The following is a 13,415-nucleotide window of genomic DNA, read 5'->3' as shown; positions in this document are numbered from 1 at the left end:
AATATTAAGTGTAGAACTTCAATTAATAAATCTAAGGTATTATGAAATTTGGCAATCATGTTGAAAGAAATACGATTTATGTATCTACATATGTATATTGGACCTTCGAATTAAATATGTTATTAGGATATGGATTGAAGTAATTTCATGTAGCAGACAATATACAAAGTATCTCTTCCTAATACTGTTTATACTATCTTTTAAATTCATTTGTATATCTATTGGGACCCACTGGTCCCCCGACAGCTCGGCAAAATCAGGATTGCTAAACCCGTACTATAGCTGCGTACACGCATGCTACAGCCCCTGAGAGCTTAACACAGGTCAGCATGTATAGATTTCTCAGTTCCGAACTCCGTCTAAACGCGAGGAGGAGAGTATAAAACTGTCGCTGGAGTGTCGCGGGAACATATATTCACCTAATCCGTGGAAGAGGCTGCGAATTCGAGTAGGCATTGTTCCAGCGCGCTGCCTTATCACCGTTCTCCAATTCCCTTTCGAAGTGTCCCCTGCACCTCGAAGGAATCCCTGGCGTTCTCAAGGCTCCAACCGGAGCCAACTCGATCTTCGGCCGTGTCGTGTATCCACGCCCACCGGCTGCACCGAGTCGATGGCCATTGTACTTTAAACAAAGCGGCCGGCGTGAATTGTACGGGATTTAATGAAAGAAGAATCGGCCCACCCTTCTATCCGTCCGACAGAATGGCGGCCACTGTCGGCTGCCTTTAACCGACACCGATTTCTGAATTATCGAGGTGACTCGCCAACCGGCCCAAGAACCGTGGAATTTGTTAAACGAACTGTGAATCGACGTCAGAGAATTTTTTCATAAGCCTGGAAGGGCTAAGGGACTCGTCTCATTCCCCGAGCGCTTGTCTTTATTCGAAAGCCACCCCTGGGTTAATAAATGGATACCGTGAGATTTTCTCTGGGTTTGATGATGATCTATGCGTATCGAAAAATGCCGGAAAGAAATTCTCAGGAGTGGGAGACTGCGGAATTATGAATAAATTGGGATATCGCAATTAGTGGTGGGATTCGAACGGACTCGAGGCAACGTCAAGTAGGGAAACTGGAGAAATCTCACGATGATTCGGAAAATTGTTGTGATAGAATGTTTTGCAAATTCTGAAGTGTGTGGAACATTGAATGTCTTGATTTATTAAAGATCGATAGACTAAACCAAAATAAAATAAAAAATTTTCACAATGTACCATAGTGGTACCACAAGAAACTAATAATGCTATCGAAGCTTCAAATCTTTTCAACATTGTTAAGGGTTTCAAAACGTTTAAAATAATGAATGTTTTCAAAGTATACAAAACTATTCATGTTTTTAAAAGAATAGAAACCATCCACAATATTCGATCTTGTTTAATTATTTTTAAAAATATTTACTTGAAAGACTTTCAAGTCTATTCTAGTCTCGATACTGTCTAATTCCTTTTTAATACTCTACATTATTATCTTACTTGAAAATGTTCAACTATGATGATTATATTAATTTTACACAGTACACTACACCCTGATACATCGAAGAAGATACACGAAGAACCGTAGCGCGACTCCAAGGTCCGTCGACGAAAATGAAAAAAAGTAGCAAGACCGCAAAGCGGAAAACTTAAGCGCGACCGCAACAATGTGATTACCTCGCAAACTTTTTACTTTGCGCGAGAATAACTGCAGCGGCGTCATTCAGCTTGACGAAGTTTACGAGCGGGCGTTCCTCGTTGCACCGAACGGTGTCCGTCGAAAAATTCTCGCGAAACGCCCTGGCAAATGCTTCGTTGGGAAAAGTTGTCCACGTCCTACTGTATACCAGCCGGCGCTTTAGTTTCGCGCTTCCGGAAAAAGCTCGTTCTTCCAAAAGTTTACGCAGTCCTTTGCGCGGGGCTGGCGAGAGGAAGATGGGACTAAGGGGACCACTGCGCAGCAATTCGTCTACGCGTAAAGGATTAATTCCGACGGCCATCTTGTTAAGAATTCAGAGGGAACCTTAACAGATTTAGATGTAGGATTACGGACATTTGCACCAATAAGTTACTGAACTGTAAAGAAACCTTCATATTTCACTCGGAGCATGGAATTCTTAGAGTTCTTCGTACCACTCGATAGCAATCGATATAAATACTCGATATAAAGTATGAAACTTCAAATAATCGATCTAAGGTATTGTGAATTTTTTGAAAGCTGTGTGTTCGAGATACTTATTGAGGTCGACCAGCGGCGAGTATTCCCGAGGACAGCCGAAGAAAAAGTAACTTCCGCGCGAGGCGATAAAATCGTTGCGTAATTGCTCCGCGGTCTCTCTAGTTCGATTACTGCTCGAATGAAAGCACTAAGCTTAGATTGACATCGAAAATGAGATCTCTAATTTGAGATTGAAAAATCAGGTCACCTTTGCCTCAACGACAATCATTTTATTGACACTTTGAGTTTCAAAGAAATTAAATCTAAAGGAAACCTAGCGGTGACCGAGAGTCACCTCTCGAAGACAAAGGGTTAATATCTCCTCAACGAAGCCTCGGACAACATTTTCGCTAAGGAAAAAGTTGTTTCGAATCATCTCCCAAACCACCTCTTTCAATGTCCTCCACTCTCTATGTCTAATCTCAATAGTTACAACATCCGTCGAAAAATTCTCATAAAATTCGCCAGAAAGTGCATAGTCGGGAAAATTTGTACCTCTGTACAAACCGGCGACGCTTTAGTCTCGCGCGTCTGGAAAAAGCTCGTCCGTCGAAAAGTTTACGCAGTTCTCTGCGCGGCACCGGCGAGAGGAAGAAGGTGGGACAAAGGGATCTCCGCGCGGCGATTTGCAACGCCTGGGAGCGACGATGGTCGCAGAAAGGCGAGACGAGGAAGAGGGTGGCTTAACGACGCCGGAGGAAAGAGGATGGATAAGGGAGGAAACGAGTTGAACTTTTTGACGACTGCTAGCAGCGAGCGGCGAGATAAACGTCGCGCCGTTTACGAGTGCCGGCAGTGACAGTAGATAGTGGCGGGCCTGGGTCAGCCGTTCCGACAGTGGTGTAACGACTTGTTTTGTCAGCCGCCAGCGCGAATGGCACAAATCACTCGTGTGACAGCGGAATCAAGAGGGGGAAGGTGGCCGAAACGATCGAACGAGTCTATCACGGAAATCGCTGCGACGGCCGTTCCAAGTGTTTGAGGAGGAGGGAAGGCAATGCTGGAGCGACCAGTGAAGATTTCCACGACGAAGCGCGACCGGAAGCTGGGGATAAATATCGAGCGATGTAGAGATGCGTAGGATGTAAAATACAGAGGAGTAGCCCAGGCCACATTTCGTTGGACGATCAACCTAGTGATTCGGTATCTGTACCATTCTTATCTAAGAACGGCGCAACGAAGGTGTTTAAAATAAGTTAGTCAGCCTTGTTTTTCGCATTTCTTATCCAAGCCCAAAGATCCTGCAGAAAGTTTGGATTGGGACAAGATTGTCTCATTCTAGACGAGTTGGTAATCCGGTACCAACGGCCATAGATAACCCCTCTCCACCCAAGAGGTTTAGTAAGAAAAGTAATCAGAGCATCCGATACAGCAGAATTAGTTGACTATTGTCTCGGTTTGAATTTAGAAGAAGAATATACTGTAAGAACACGTATTACAATTTTCTTTATAATCCCTTAGCTAGGCCTAACAATAACAATTAAGAATCAAATTTTATAGTTGGATATTTGAAGGGAATCTAGATTTCAGGTTGTTTTTCAGTTATCGTTAATGAAAATTGAAAAGTTATATTTTATCAACAAAAAATATTACGTGTGCTTGTAATTCACATTTTATTAATATTGTTAATATCTTTAATTTTATTACGAAGACAAATCTTCGAGTTTCATATTTTATGTTTAGCCGTATCTACGAAAGCAGTCTTCTGTGTATACGTACCTTGGGCTTATTAGGTCAAGTGTCACACTATCCGCTGGTTTCACGTCTTCTACCATTTTTTGCCTTTTGGAACATACTACACAATTCCTATTAGCACCCTTGTGCATTACGTGGAGTTCCTCGTCTAACCTAGTTTCGGAATCAGAGATCGAAGGCCTCGCTCGTTCCACGACAAAAGTGCTTATTAATTGATGAACCAAAAGTATTAATGAAATAAAATAAATACTTCGTTATTTTTAGTTTTCCTTATCTTCAAATCGTGGAAATTAGCTTCCTGAATAATTAGAAATACGAAATTTTAAACGTATTATAATTTTCTTTTATCAATTGTACTAAATAAGGAATCACCTGTTTTCATTTAGTGATAAAATTCTATTGCTTCTAGCTCGATAAAACTAATTCACATTCGTTAGTGAGTACATGCCAACTTTCAGTAAAATATCTAATAAAATTCTGATGCACGAGAGTAGATAATTTTGAGAGCTCCAATACCCAAAGGAATCAATTAACTCCATGGAGCTTCACGCGATAGCTTTACAGAATTGCACCGGGTATTGTCAAACACTTTTCTAGGGGCAACCACAATGTGGTAGAGTGGCGTCGATTATATTCAACAATATATAGAAAATTGAAAGCTAATAGCGTTGAGAATTAAAGGCACCCTCGAAGCTCGTTACAACGTAACACCATGTACGCACTGGGGCCAAGGGATCAATAAAACCATTTTAAGCGGATTCCGCGTTTAACGAATAAACGAACCTTGGTTACCGTCCGAAAAAGTAAAATAATAATTCAGCCGTTGCTTGCATGCTGATAATGATTATTAAATTTCTAAATGAAAGAGAGGCGACACGCTAATACTTGATGTGCATTTAGTATTTCATTTGCGATATGTGCACAAGTGACCCTGAAGATGTTTCTCCCTCCCCTTATGTAATTTGCAAATCTTCAATGTGATGATTTCAGGCACAAAGTTTCTAGAGTTAAATTATTTTGTAATCGATTCTAGATGAAAATGTACACATCGATCGGATTCAATTTCACCGAGTTCTCAAATTTCGTATGCTTTTGCACGAGACGAGACGATTACGATATTCTGTATGTTATGCTTTAACCTCTTTTGTATTTCTGGCAGAACAATTTTATCAGATACCTTATAATGTTTCGATTTCACTAAATCTAATAATATGTGAATTTTAAAAAATTGCGATATATATATAGATATATATATATATATATATAGAATACATAGTATTATACACGGTTAAAACCGCGGGACTTGGCTAGTTGTAAAATATTTTGATTTGATTTCCTATGCCATTTCAACAGGAAACTTCAGAGAAACATGGATTTCTCATAAAGTTGAGCTGCAAGAAATTGATTCCCCGTAATAACTAATAAACTTTTATGTCCTCTCAGAGTGAATATCGGAGTGATATACCTGGAATTACAATGTCCCCTCAGAGAGGACAACGGAGAGCAAAGGGCTAATATTCCTCCATAATATTAAAAGGTAATTTTGAGATCCACAGAGACTACAATCCGGAGGAGATTGTAATAGCGGTCTACGAATGAGGATTGCGTAAAGCAAGAAATCGAGGCGCACCTCTCCACGTCAGCCACTAAATACTTCTGGTCCGCAAGAAAAACCCGAGTTTCCCCTGTGGAAACTTCGGCTGGCGTGCACGAAGGGTTAATCGTCCGAGTCCGTAGAAATTTCTCGAGCGGCCGCGCGGTTCCACGAGAAAGAAAGCAGACCAGCGGGAAGCGGACAGGAACCGGATGCCGCGGCGGAGCGACGAAGTTTCAGGCTTTCGCAGCCTTCCACGCGGAAACGTTCTCTGATCTATCGCTACTTTAAACCAAAGGGAAAGCTGCGGCGATCCCGTGGAACGCGGCGGTTCCAAACGAGGGGAAATCGAACTTTTCCAATTGATTCGACTTAAACCGCCGCCGGTAGAAATCGTTCGATTCGTGCAGCCTTTCCCCCCTCTCTTTCTCTTACTTGTCCTTACCCCCCTTCTCTGACTGAAACTTTTGGCTCCCTTCGTTCTTCTCTTCTGCCGTCATCGCCTCGTCGCGACGTTCGACCTCGCCTCGATCTCTCGACTCAACCGTGCCTCGAAGACCCCACGGCGAAATATCGCAAGAACTTTACCGAAGCCGAGCTCGCGTGCAGCTTCTTTGCTTTTGAGGCGTGCTCTAACCAATGTTTAGACCTTCCGACTTTTCAACACGTTTAAAGTGCGCAAGTGGTAGTTACAAAGTTCGTTTATACGGACTTGATTGCGTTTGTGCATGGTTGTGGCTCGATTGAAACCGTCGTACAGGGGTTAATTTGATTTACTTAGCTGGGAGAATATGAACCGTACAATTACTAGAAATTAGAGACGTCTAAGTGATGAGTAATTTTCAGAACGGAAATTTTCAAGTCACTAAATTTAGTAAAATTATGTATGTTGACGATGAAGGGTCTCGGAATTAGACGTCATAATACGTGTACATAAGTACTAGTGCTTAGAACATATTTTATACAAAATGTGAGTTGAAATAAATAAATAAAAGTAATATAACATCGTCATAAATATAATATATAAAAGTTGCGAAAATAAGTTTATAAATGTGTAACAAGAATTCTTACAGAAATACAAAATTTTAAAAAGATCTGAAATTAACTGATACGCTTTGTTTCTTTCATTTCGTGGATTCAGAGAAACGATACAAAATCGATTATTCAACGAAACAGGCAGCTTAAATTGCACTACGAGATATATTCTGATGATACAAGTAGTGTTGATCAACCGTTGATCATACAAGAGTAAAATCGTCTTCTCCAGACAAGTGAAATAGAATCGTTTTTCTAAACAAGTACAATAAAATCGGTTTCCCTAAAGAAGTAGATACTTTCATTCTCCTGCAAGTGATTAGAACGGTATCACTTCGTCTACACTCGTTGAATGAAACAGTAACTCTCTAAATAAGTAGGACAGAATCGTCTTATCCAGACTAGAAGAATAAAATTACCTTAGTCAGACATGTAGAATAGAATCATCATATTCCAGACAAATAGCCCAGAATCGTCATCCCACAGAGAAGTATACAAACGTCATCCCTAGAGTAGAACATTTCATGCAAAATGCGAATGCTAGAGTCACCCATAGTAGAACACGTGAAGTGGGAACGTGCCTGGTCATACAAGTAGAACATGGTCTGTACGTGGCCAGACAACCGGGATGCAATCCGTGTCTGGTTGTAAATCTAGGCTGGCATTTACTCATGGGCATGAGACGTGCTTAGACACTACACACCAGACATTCTTAGACTTCCTCTACCACTTACCGTTGTTTGTGAACTGCATCTTCTATGTCCTCCACGTATGGTATATCCTCCACGTGTAATAACGCGATAGAAATAACGTTAAACATGTTCACGACCATGTAAATCTCCATTGCGAATTCTTCACACTTTTCATCAAAAACTTTCCTAGCTCCAAGACAAATATAAATCATATCCGAAGGCCAAAGCAAGTATTCCCTCCTCGCAGAGACACAGACGTTCTGCGACTTCGGAACCCCAAATTAAATTCCGAGTACGCGAGACTTGTTTCGGCGTTCTCTCGTTCACTTCGCTGCCCCGTAGCCAGCTTTACACGCGCGTCGGTGGTAGTTTCATAGTTTTTAAAAGTCTTCCTGGAAATCATCCCGAAGTTCGCTGGAATGTTTTCAATCGTGGGACAATACCGGATGGAAAACTAATTTCGAAAGTACGCAGATGAGAAAAAGGAGGCCAGAAACGATCCGAAAGAGAGATTCGTAACGCGAGGGTCGAAACGGGGGAACCCCGATGCACGCTAACGTTTGCACGTACAACACGCGCTCCTGTGTCTAGAGAGATTGTCAGGCCAATAATGCGTTTCTCGCGGAAAAATCCAGCAAAGAGTACGTTCGGTCCAAAGATTTAGTCATTTAAAATGCATAGAGTTCATAACTTATTCCCAGACGACTGCCTCACTTCGCGGTAGGTATAGGAGCCTCACTCTGCCCCCTCGCCCTCTTTCGTGCTTCAGGAAACCTCACTCGTAACGTGTTTTCATGCTCGTGGCTCTTATGTTGTTTCGCTACTCCCATTTTGACATTTTACGTTGCTAGGAACGGGTCTGCCGTTGGTTCTTGCGACGATGGAACGCGATACCGAAGTCCCACCGTGGAACTCTCCAAACGGAATGTTGAATGTTTCGCATCATAATAGCGACTGCTCCCTCGAAAATATTTGCTCGTAAGATTTACTCATCGAAACATTCGACCATTAAAATTCACGAACTTGATAGTTTCGAAAGGACGTAGGCGATTTGCAATCGTCGCTGCGCACAAAGAATATACAAAGGGAAAATCCGCATGACAAATACGTCGCTCTTCAGATTTCCCAACTCGACACACCATGTCAACATATATCTACGCGAATCAATTCCGGTTCATCTCACTCACCACCCGCTTGTACAAGTTACACATCCTCGATATTACAGGCCGACATTGCTCAAGTATTACGGCACAAATTGGCTTATACGTGGTTACGACTGCACGTTTCTAAATATAGAGACGCGACAGAATATTTGGCAATTACGTAATCCCAGCAGCCACTAATTTGTCAGTCAAGATGATTCGAACAAACGCGATGGTACGTTCTATGAATACGTTTGACTGCGACTACTCCTAAAGCATAGTTTCCTCGAAAGGGGGATTATAACTGCGCATTGGAAACGTTACTAAGTAATCCTTTTCGATCGCATTCAGCTATCGATGTTGCGCCAGAAAGGTTCTCTAACGCGATTACGTGCTACGGTTAATAACACTTCGAACAACATTTTCAACGAATTAGCACTTGCGGAGCGGACAAAGGGACAATTTCAGTGCGTTAAAAGCGATACAACGTTATCTTCTCTAACCAATAGCAGGTACATGCGGACGATAAAACGGAATATCGATCGGTGACGCGTGTCGTTAATAATTGACGTCTCCCTTAAAGGCCGCTCACGGTAAAAGCTAACGCTTTTACTTTCCACTCGAATTTTATCAAAGGTGTCGCTTGATCGTCCGGCTAACGTGTCGACGATTCGTAGCCTTTACCAACGGCTCCGTTTCCCTTTTTCTTTTTTCTAAGCTGCGCGAAAGCTAAAGAAGTAAATGAGCAACGGACGACGGAGCTCCAACGGAGCGCGACAGCAGGGTTCGCGGACAAATGCGAAAAGCATGGCCGTGTAACAAGGAAAACGCGAGGAACTACGGTCCGAGACAAAATGATACCCCATTCTACGTTTTTGTTTAGATCCACGCGGGAAGCTTTCGAACCAGAAAATTCTGATTTATACGTACGCGTAATAAAATATGGAATTCAAATATCGACGTTATAGTTCGATAGAAAATAAATTATTTCAAGGCACTCTTAAAATAGTTCTATACATTTTATACAAGGCGTTTGAACTGTTTTCAATTTATTGTCAAATGAATGGACCACGACAGTTGAGAATCATTGGGCTCCTTTGCTTTCACGCGTGAATACACCGCTCATCCCTGTCTTTTTGTCAAGACCATGTAGCGGGTAAAGGGTAAAGAAACGACGTACGACAGAGTTCCGTAGCCGATGTTTAACGAGCGTGCCGGCAGAGTTCGCGGACAAATGCGAAAACCCCAGCTCTGTAACAAGTGAAACGCGAGGAACTATAAAAACCGTTTAAAACGCCGAGCCGAGCGAAACCTGACGCGGGAACACCAGTGAATTATTGCACGCCACTGAGATTTTATATTTCTCTTGCTCTCCAACCCCGTAGCACGCCTTTCGCGCCCCCGCATAATGGTTTAATTGGACTCCAACACACGGGTCTAACAATTAACCGCACACGTGGGAGGCCCCGCTCCCTTGAACGCGCACCGTCGCTGCTAAATGTCACCATAAAGCCGAATTATATTCGGATTAAGCACGGCAAAACTATATTTGCCCCCTGACAGCAGCTGCGCTTTTCGCTCGAGGGTCTCCGTTTCCATTCTTAACCCGTACTGATTGCGCTATCGATGTGCGAGAGATATCCATTCCAGAAAAATGGTTTCTCCTATTTTGTTCATTTAAGAGAATTCTTTTCTGTTAATAGCGATAAAAATTGAATCGATCTGTTTTGCACTTGCTCAACCCTTTAATTTGAGAGGAAACAAACTATGATCTATTACAAAAATGTTTGGCTCGGAAGGGAACATACTATCATAGACAAAAGAATTATTGTCTACCGATAAAGTCAAATTCAAACATGTAGGACATGTGAACCTCCAGATAATCTTCTAAGAAGTTATTCTTAGTGTGAGTGACAGGATTTGAAAAGGCATAGATCATAAGCGGTTTATTAACACTTTGCCATGACAATCAATACTTTGTAGGTAACGAATAGATATTGCTGAGATAGTATCGTATACTTCCATCGTTGTATAAAATATGAAATATTCAATAAATATTAATGTGCAACATTGTCATGAAAAAAAAAACTTACTAAATGTAATTACGTGTTCCACCGCTGCCGGACGGTAAAGTGTTAAGTGCCCGGAATAGTGAACTGACGTTTTTCACAATCAGAGCTGTTTATACTGTTAATTGCCGGATAGTTGCATCGCATGTGAGGAAGCGTTATTTTTACGCTTCCTCGTATGATTGCCTTATCTATTCTGACCGCGGAATGACAATTTGATTGTGCATATCGAGTAGACGTAACATCATCTCGCATGTTTTAAAAGGAATTACCTTCGTAAGGCTTTTGTCTCTCCTTTTTTTTTTACAATACTGCAAGCTTGATGGCCTTGAACTTAAGTATCATCTACTACTCATCTATTATGAATGAGTTAGATTAAGATTATACATTCAAGGTTTTTCGTCGATTTCATCCAAAGTGGATGTTGGTTGATTTTTACATGTTTTGGAAAATCGCACGGTTTGTTCCGCATCGGTATTTCGGTCGTTACTACTTCGTTTACAGCAGCAGGTACAACACTTGCAACAACACTTACAACACTTACAACATTTTGATATTTTGCATAATTTAAAAAGAATATAATAAAACAAACTTAGAATTCCTATTACCACTTCTGATATGTCTAAAGTTGACCAGTCATTGTCCGATTGCGTAGTGGCTTCAACATGCATTAAGATTTCCGATGCCTCCTCTGTTATTTCTGATAAACTTTTTGAATGCGAGCTAAAGTGTTCTGGTGAAATAATTGATTCATAAAATTCTGGAATTTTTGCGTATGCTAACGAAGTATCATCGAGCTCTTGAACTGTTACGTTTGTCATTCCCAAAGGAACTGTATGCATTGTGATGTCTGATTTTAATTTTGTTGGCAACAATGTAGTCGAATGCATATTGCCTACACAATCTGATGCAATTGAAATTATGTTAATTCCTTCAATAATTTTCGTTTCATTTCGTAAATTTTGACAAGTAATATTCAAACTTTCCGGTTTACGGGTTATGGAAATCCAAGTCTGTTTTGAATATAATTCTACCCAAATTGGGTTGAAGATTTTCGCAACTGTTTTCGGACAATTATTTTCTTCTGGTAATTGGTGAATAGCGCGTGATATACATGGATCTTGATATGTGGTAGCTAACATTGAAGTATCGAGCTCGCAAAGTCTATTCTTATCAATAATTACACAATTATTTATATGCGACATTTTGATTGGGTTATAATGCTTGGTAGAGTTATCTAATAATATAAAACGTTCAGTGATGGACACAAAATACATTAGTTTGTCTTCGATAAGAGGAACTGGAACAAGTTGGTAAAGTGAGTAAATTTCAGATTCCAAGATCGGAATTAAAAGTTCAAAGCAAAGTTTCGTCCTTTGAAGCCCAAAAATGTTAATCTTTATAATTTGTTGATAGTGGGAGACTTTATCTTTTTCCGCGGGATAAAACATTTGTTCTGGACCGAGTTTTGATTGCATTACTTTTAAAATAGTCAGAAGACTTACTTGATCAAACATAGCGGGATTTAGTTTACCTTGTATTCCATTAGTGATTAGACTTTCAAGTTTTACTACAAGCTGTGTGTACTCGGTTACAATTTCAGATAACGTTAGTAACATACTTAATTTGTGCAGTTCTTGAATATTATTTTCTATGATTTGGTTAAATAGTTCAGTTGTAGTTTGAATTTTATCTTTGTAATTCGTTAAATCTTTAAATAATCCTCGTGCAATAGTAGTCCCTTTATCCTTATATATTGCAAGTGTCTTATTATTAGCATAAAGATTGTCTATTTCTGAATTATAATATTCGGCATCTTTTGAACTGAGGGTTCCGAAGATGATATTTGCTACATTTTCAATAGGATTCAACGAACCACTTTCTTGTGTAGTTTCATTGAATATACGTATACTATTAAGTAGGCGACTTTTATCTTTCATTGCTCTAAAGAATCTGTTGAGTAAAGCTCTAAGAGGGCCGTCATATACCTGGTGTGAGGTTTCATGAAACGTTCTAACAGTCGTCTTGAAACAATTAATGATAGTGTCTTCTATGGCATCCAGATCGATTAAGTCATAGTTATACAAAATTTTCCATTGGCGATGGTATACCCTGGTGAGGCCCATGTTGTCAAAATATAAGTTTGGTACATCTTCAATTTCAGTAACTGTTAATATTGGGACCTCGGAAGCTTGGCTCCACGAAAGCAATATTATGAACAATCTGTAACGGAATATAAATTGTCAAAGTCAAAACTGTAGAAATACGAATTTTCATGAAAGTCCGCAGTCTAATAATTACGGACAATTTACGACAGAGCAAAGTAAAATGAATTGTCATCAGTGTGGATAATTCAAACACTAGGAAAACGACATTTCATATGCACTAACGCGATAGAAAACATTCACTTACCCGATTGTCCAAATCATAGTCTTCTTCAGAAATCGTTTTCGAATTGTTGTAGTACCGTTGACCTCCGTCTTCATGCCAAATTGTTGTCTATCCCGCCGCTGCCATTACAAAATGCGTCATGTTATGTCGTTCTGGAATTTTGCTTGCAGGAAACAAATAATACCTCCTACTATAATAAGTTTTTTTTCCTTAGAGCAACACAAAGAATTAAATATGCCGAGGATACCAATGTTTATACCTCGAGCGCGGTTTACTGAATGTCCAGGACAAAGAAGATGGCGGTCTTTATCTTCCTTCACAAATGAAACTGTCGGACTGCCAGACAGTCGCGCCGGATGCAAATAAACGTTATTTTTAAGCTTCCTCGAACGAGTGTTTTATCAATGCTAACTGCGAGATGACATCTCGACAGTGAATACCCAGCAGACATAACAATACATTCATAGCGGTTTAATTTTGTCATGATTGGATTGACCCATAAGTCCTGGCGTTTCTTTTCCTAATTTAAAATGTCGCGTTAAAAATAAAATTTCTGTGCGTAATGTTATATGTCATTTTAAAGAGAATTGTTTGCTCTAGAAGATAG

At 40.3% G+C, this 13,415-nt stretch overlaps 1 protein-coding gene across 1 annotated transcript; it reads right to left on the bottom strand.

Annotated features, from left to right (window-relative positions):
* Positions 1 to 10,279: 10,279 nt before the first annotated feature.
* On the bottom strand, positions 10,280 to 13,023 carry LOC128890076 (uncharacterized). Its single transcript, XM_054148271.1, has 2 exons — positions 12,830 to 13,023; positions 10,280 to 12,640 (listed from the first exon to the last, which is right to left on the bottom strand). The coding sequence occupies exons 1-2, from the start codon at positions 12,901 to 12,903 to the stop codon at positions 10,807 to 10,809; spliced, it is 1,908 nt and encodes a 635-aa protein (XP_054004246.1). The 5' UTR covers positions 12,904 to 13,023; the 3' UTR covers positions 10,280 to 10,806.
* Positions 13,024 to 13,415: the final 392 nt, after the last annotated feature.

The sequence above is a fragment of the Hylaeus anthracinus genome, unplaced genomic scaffold, assembly GCF_026225885.1.
Source record: "Hylaeus anthracinus isolate JK02 unplaced genomic scaffold, UHH_iyHylAnth1.0_haploid 12000, whole genome shotgun sequence".
NCBI lineage: Eukaryota > Metazoa > Arthropoda > Insecta > Hymenoptera > Colletidae > Hylaeus > Hylaeus anthracinus.
This window is presented reverse-complemented; position numbering and strand designations above follow the sequence as displayed.

Bases quoted from the DNA above. Each gene is read 5' to 3' on its own strand.
- LOC128890076 (XM_054148271.1), bottom strand. From the start codon at position 12,903: ATGAAGACGGAGGTCAACGGTACTACAACAATTCGAAAACGATTTCTG. The intron at 12,641-12,829 runs GTAAGTGAATGT...ATTCCGTTACAG, and splicing joins ACTATGATTTGGACAATCGG to ATTGTTCATAATATTGCTTT.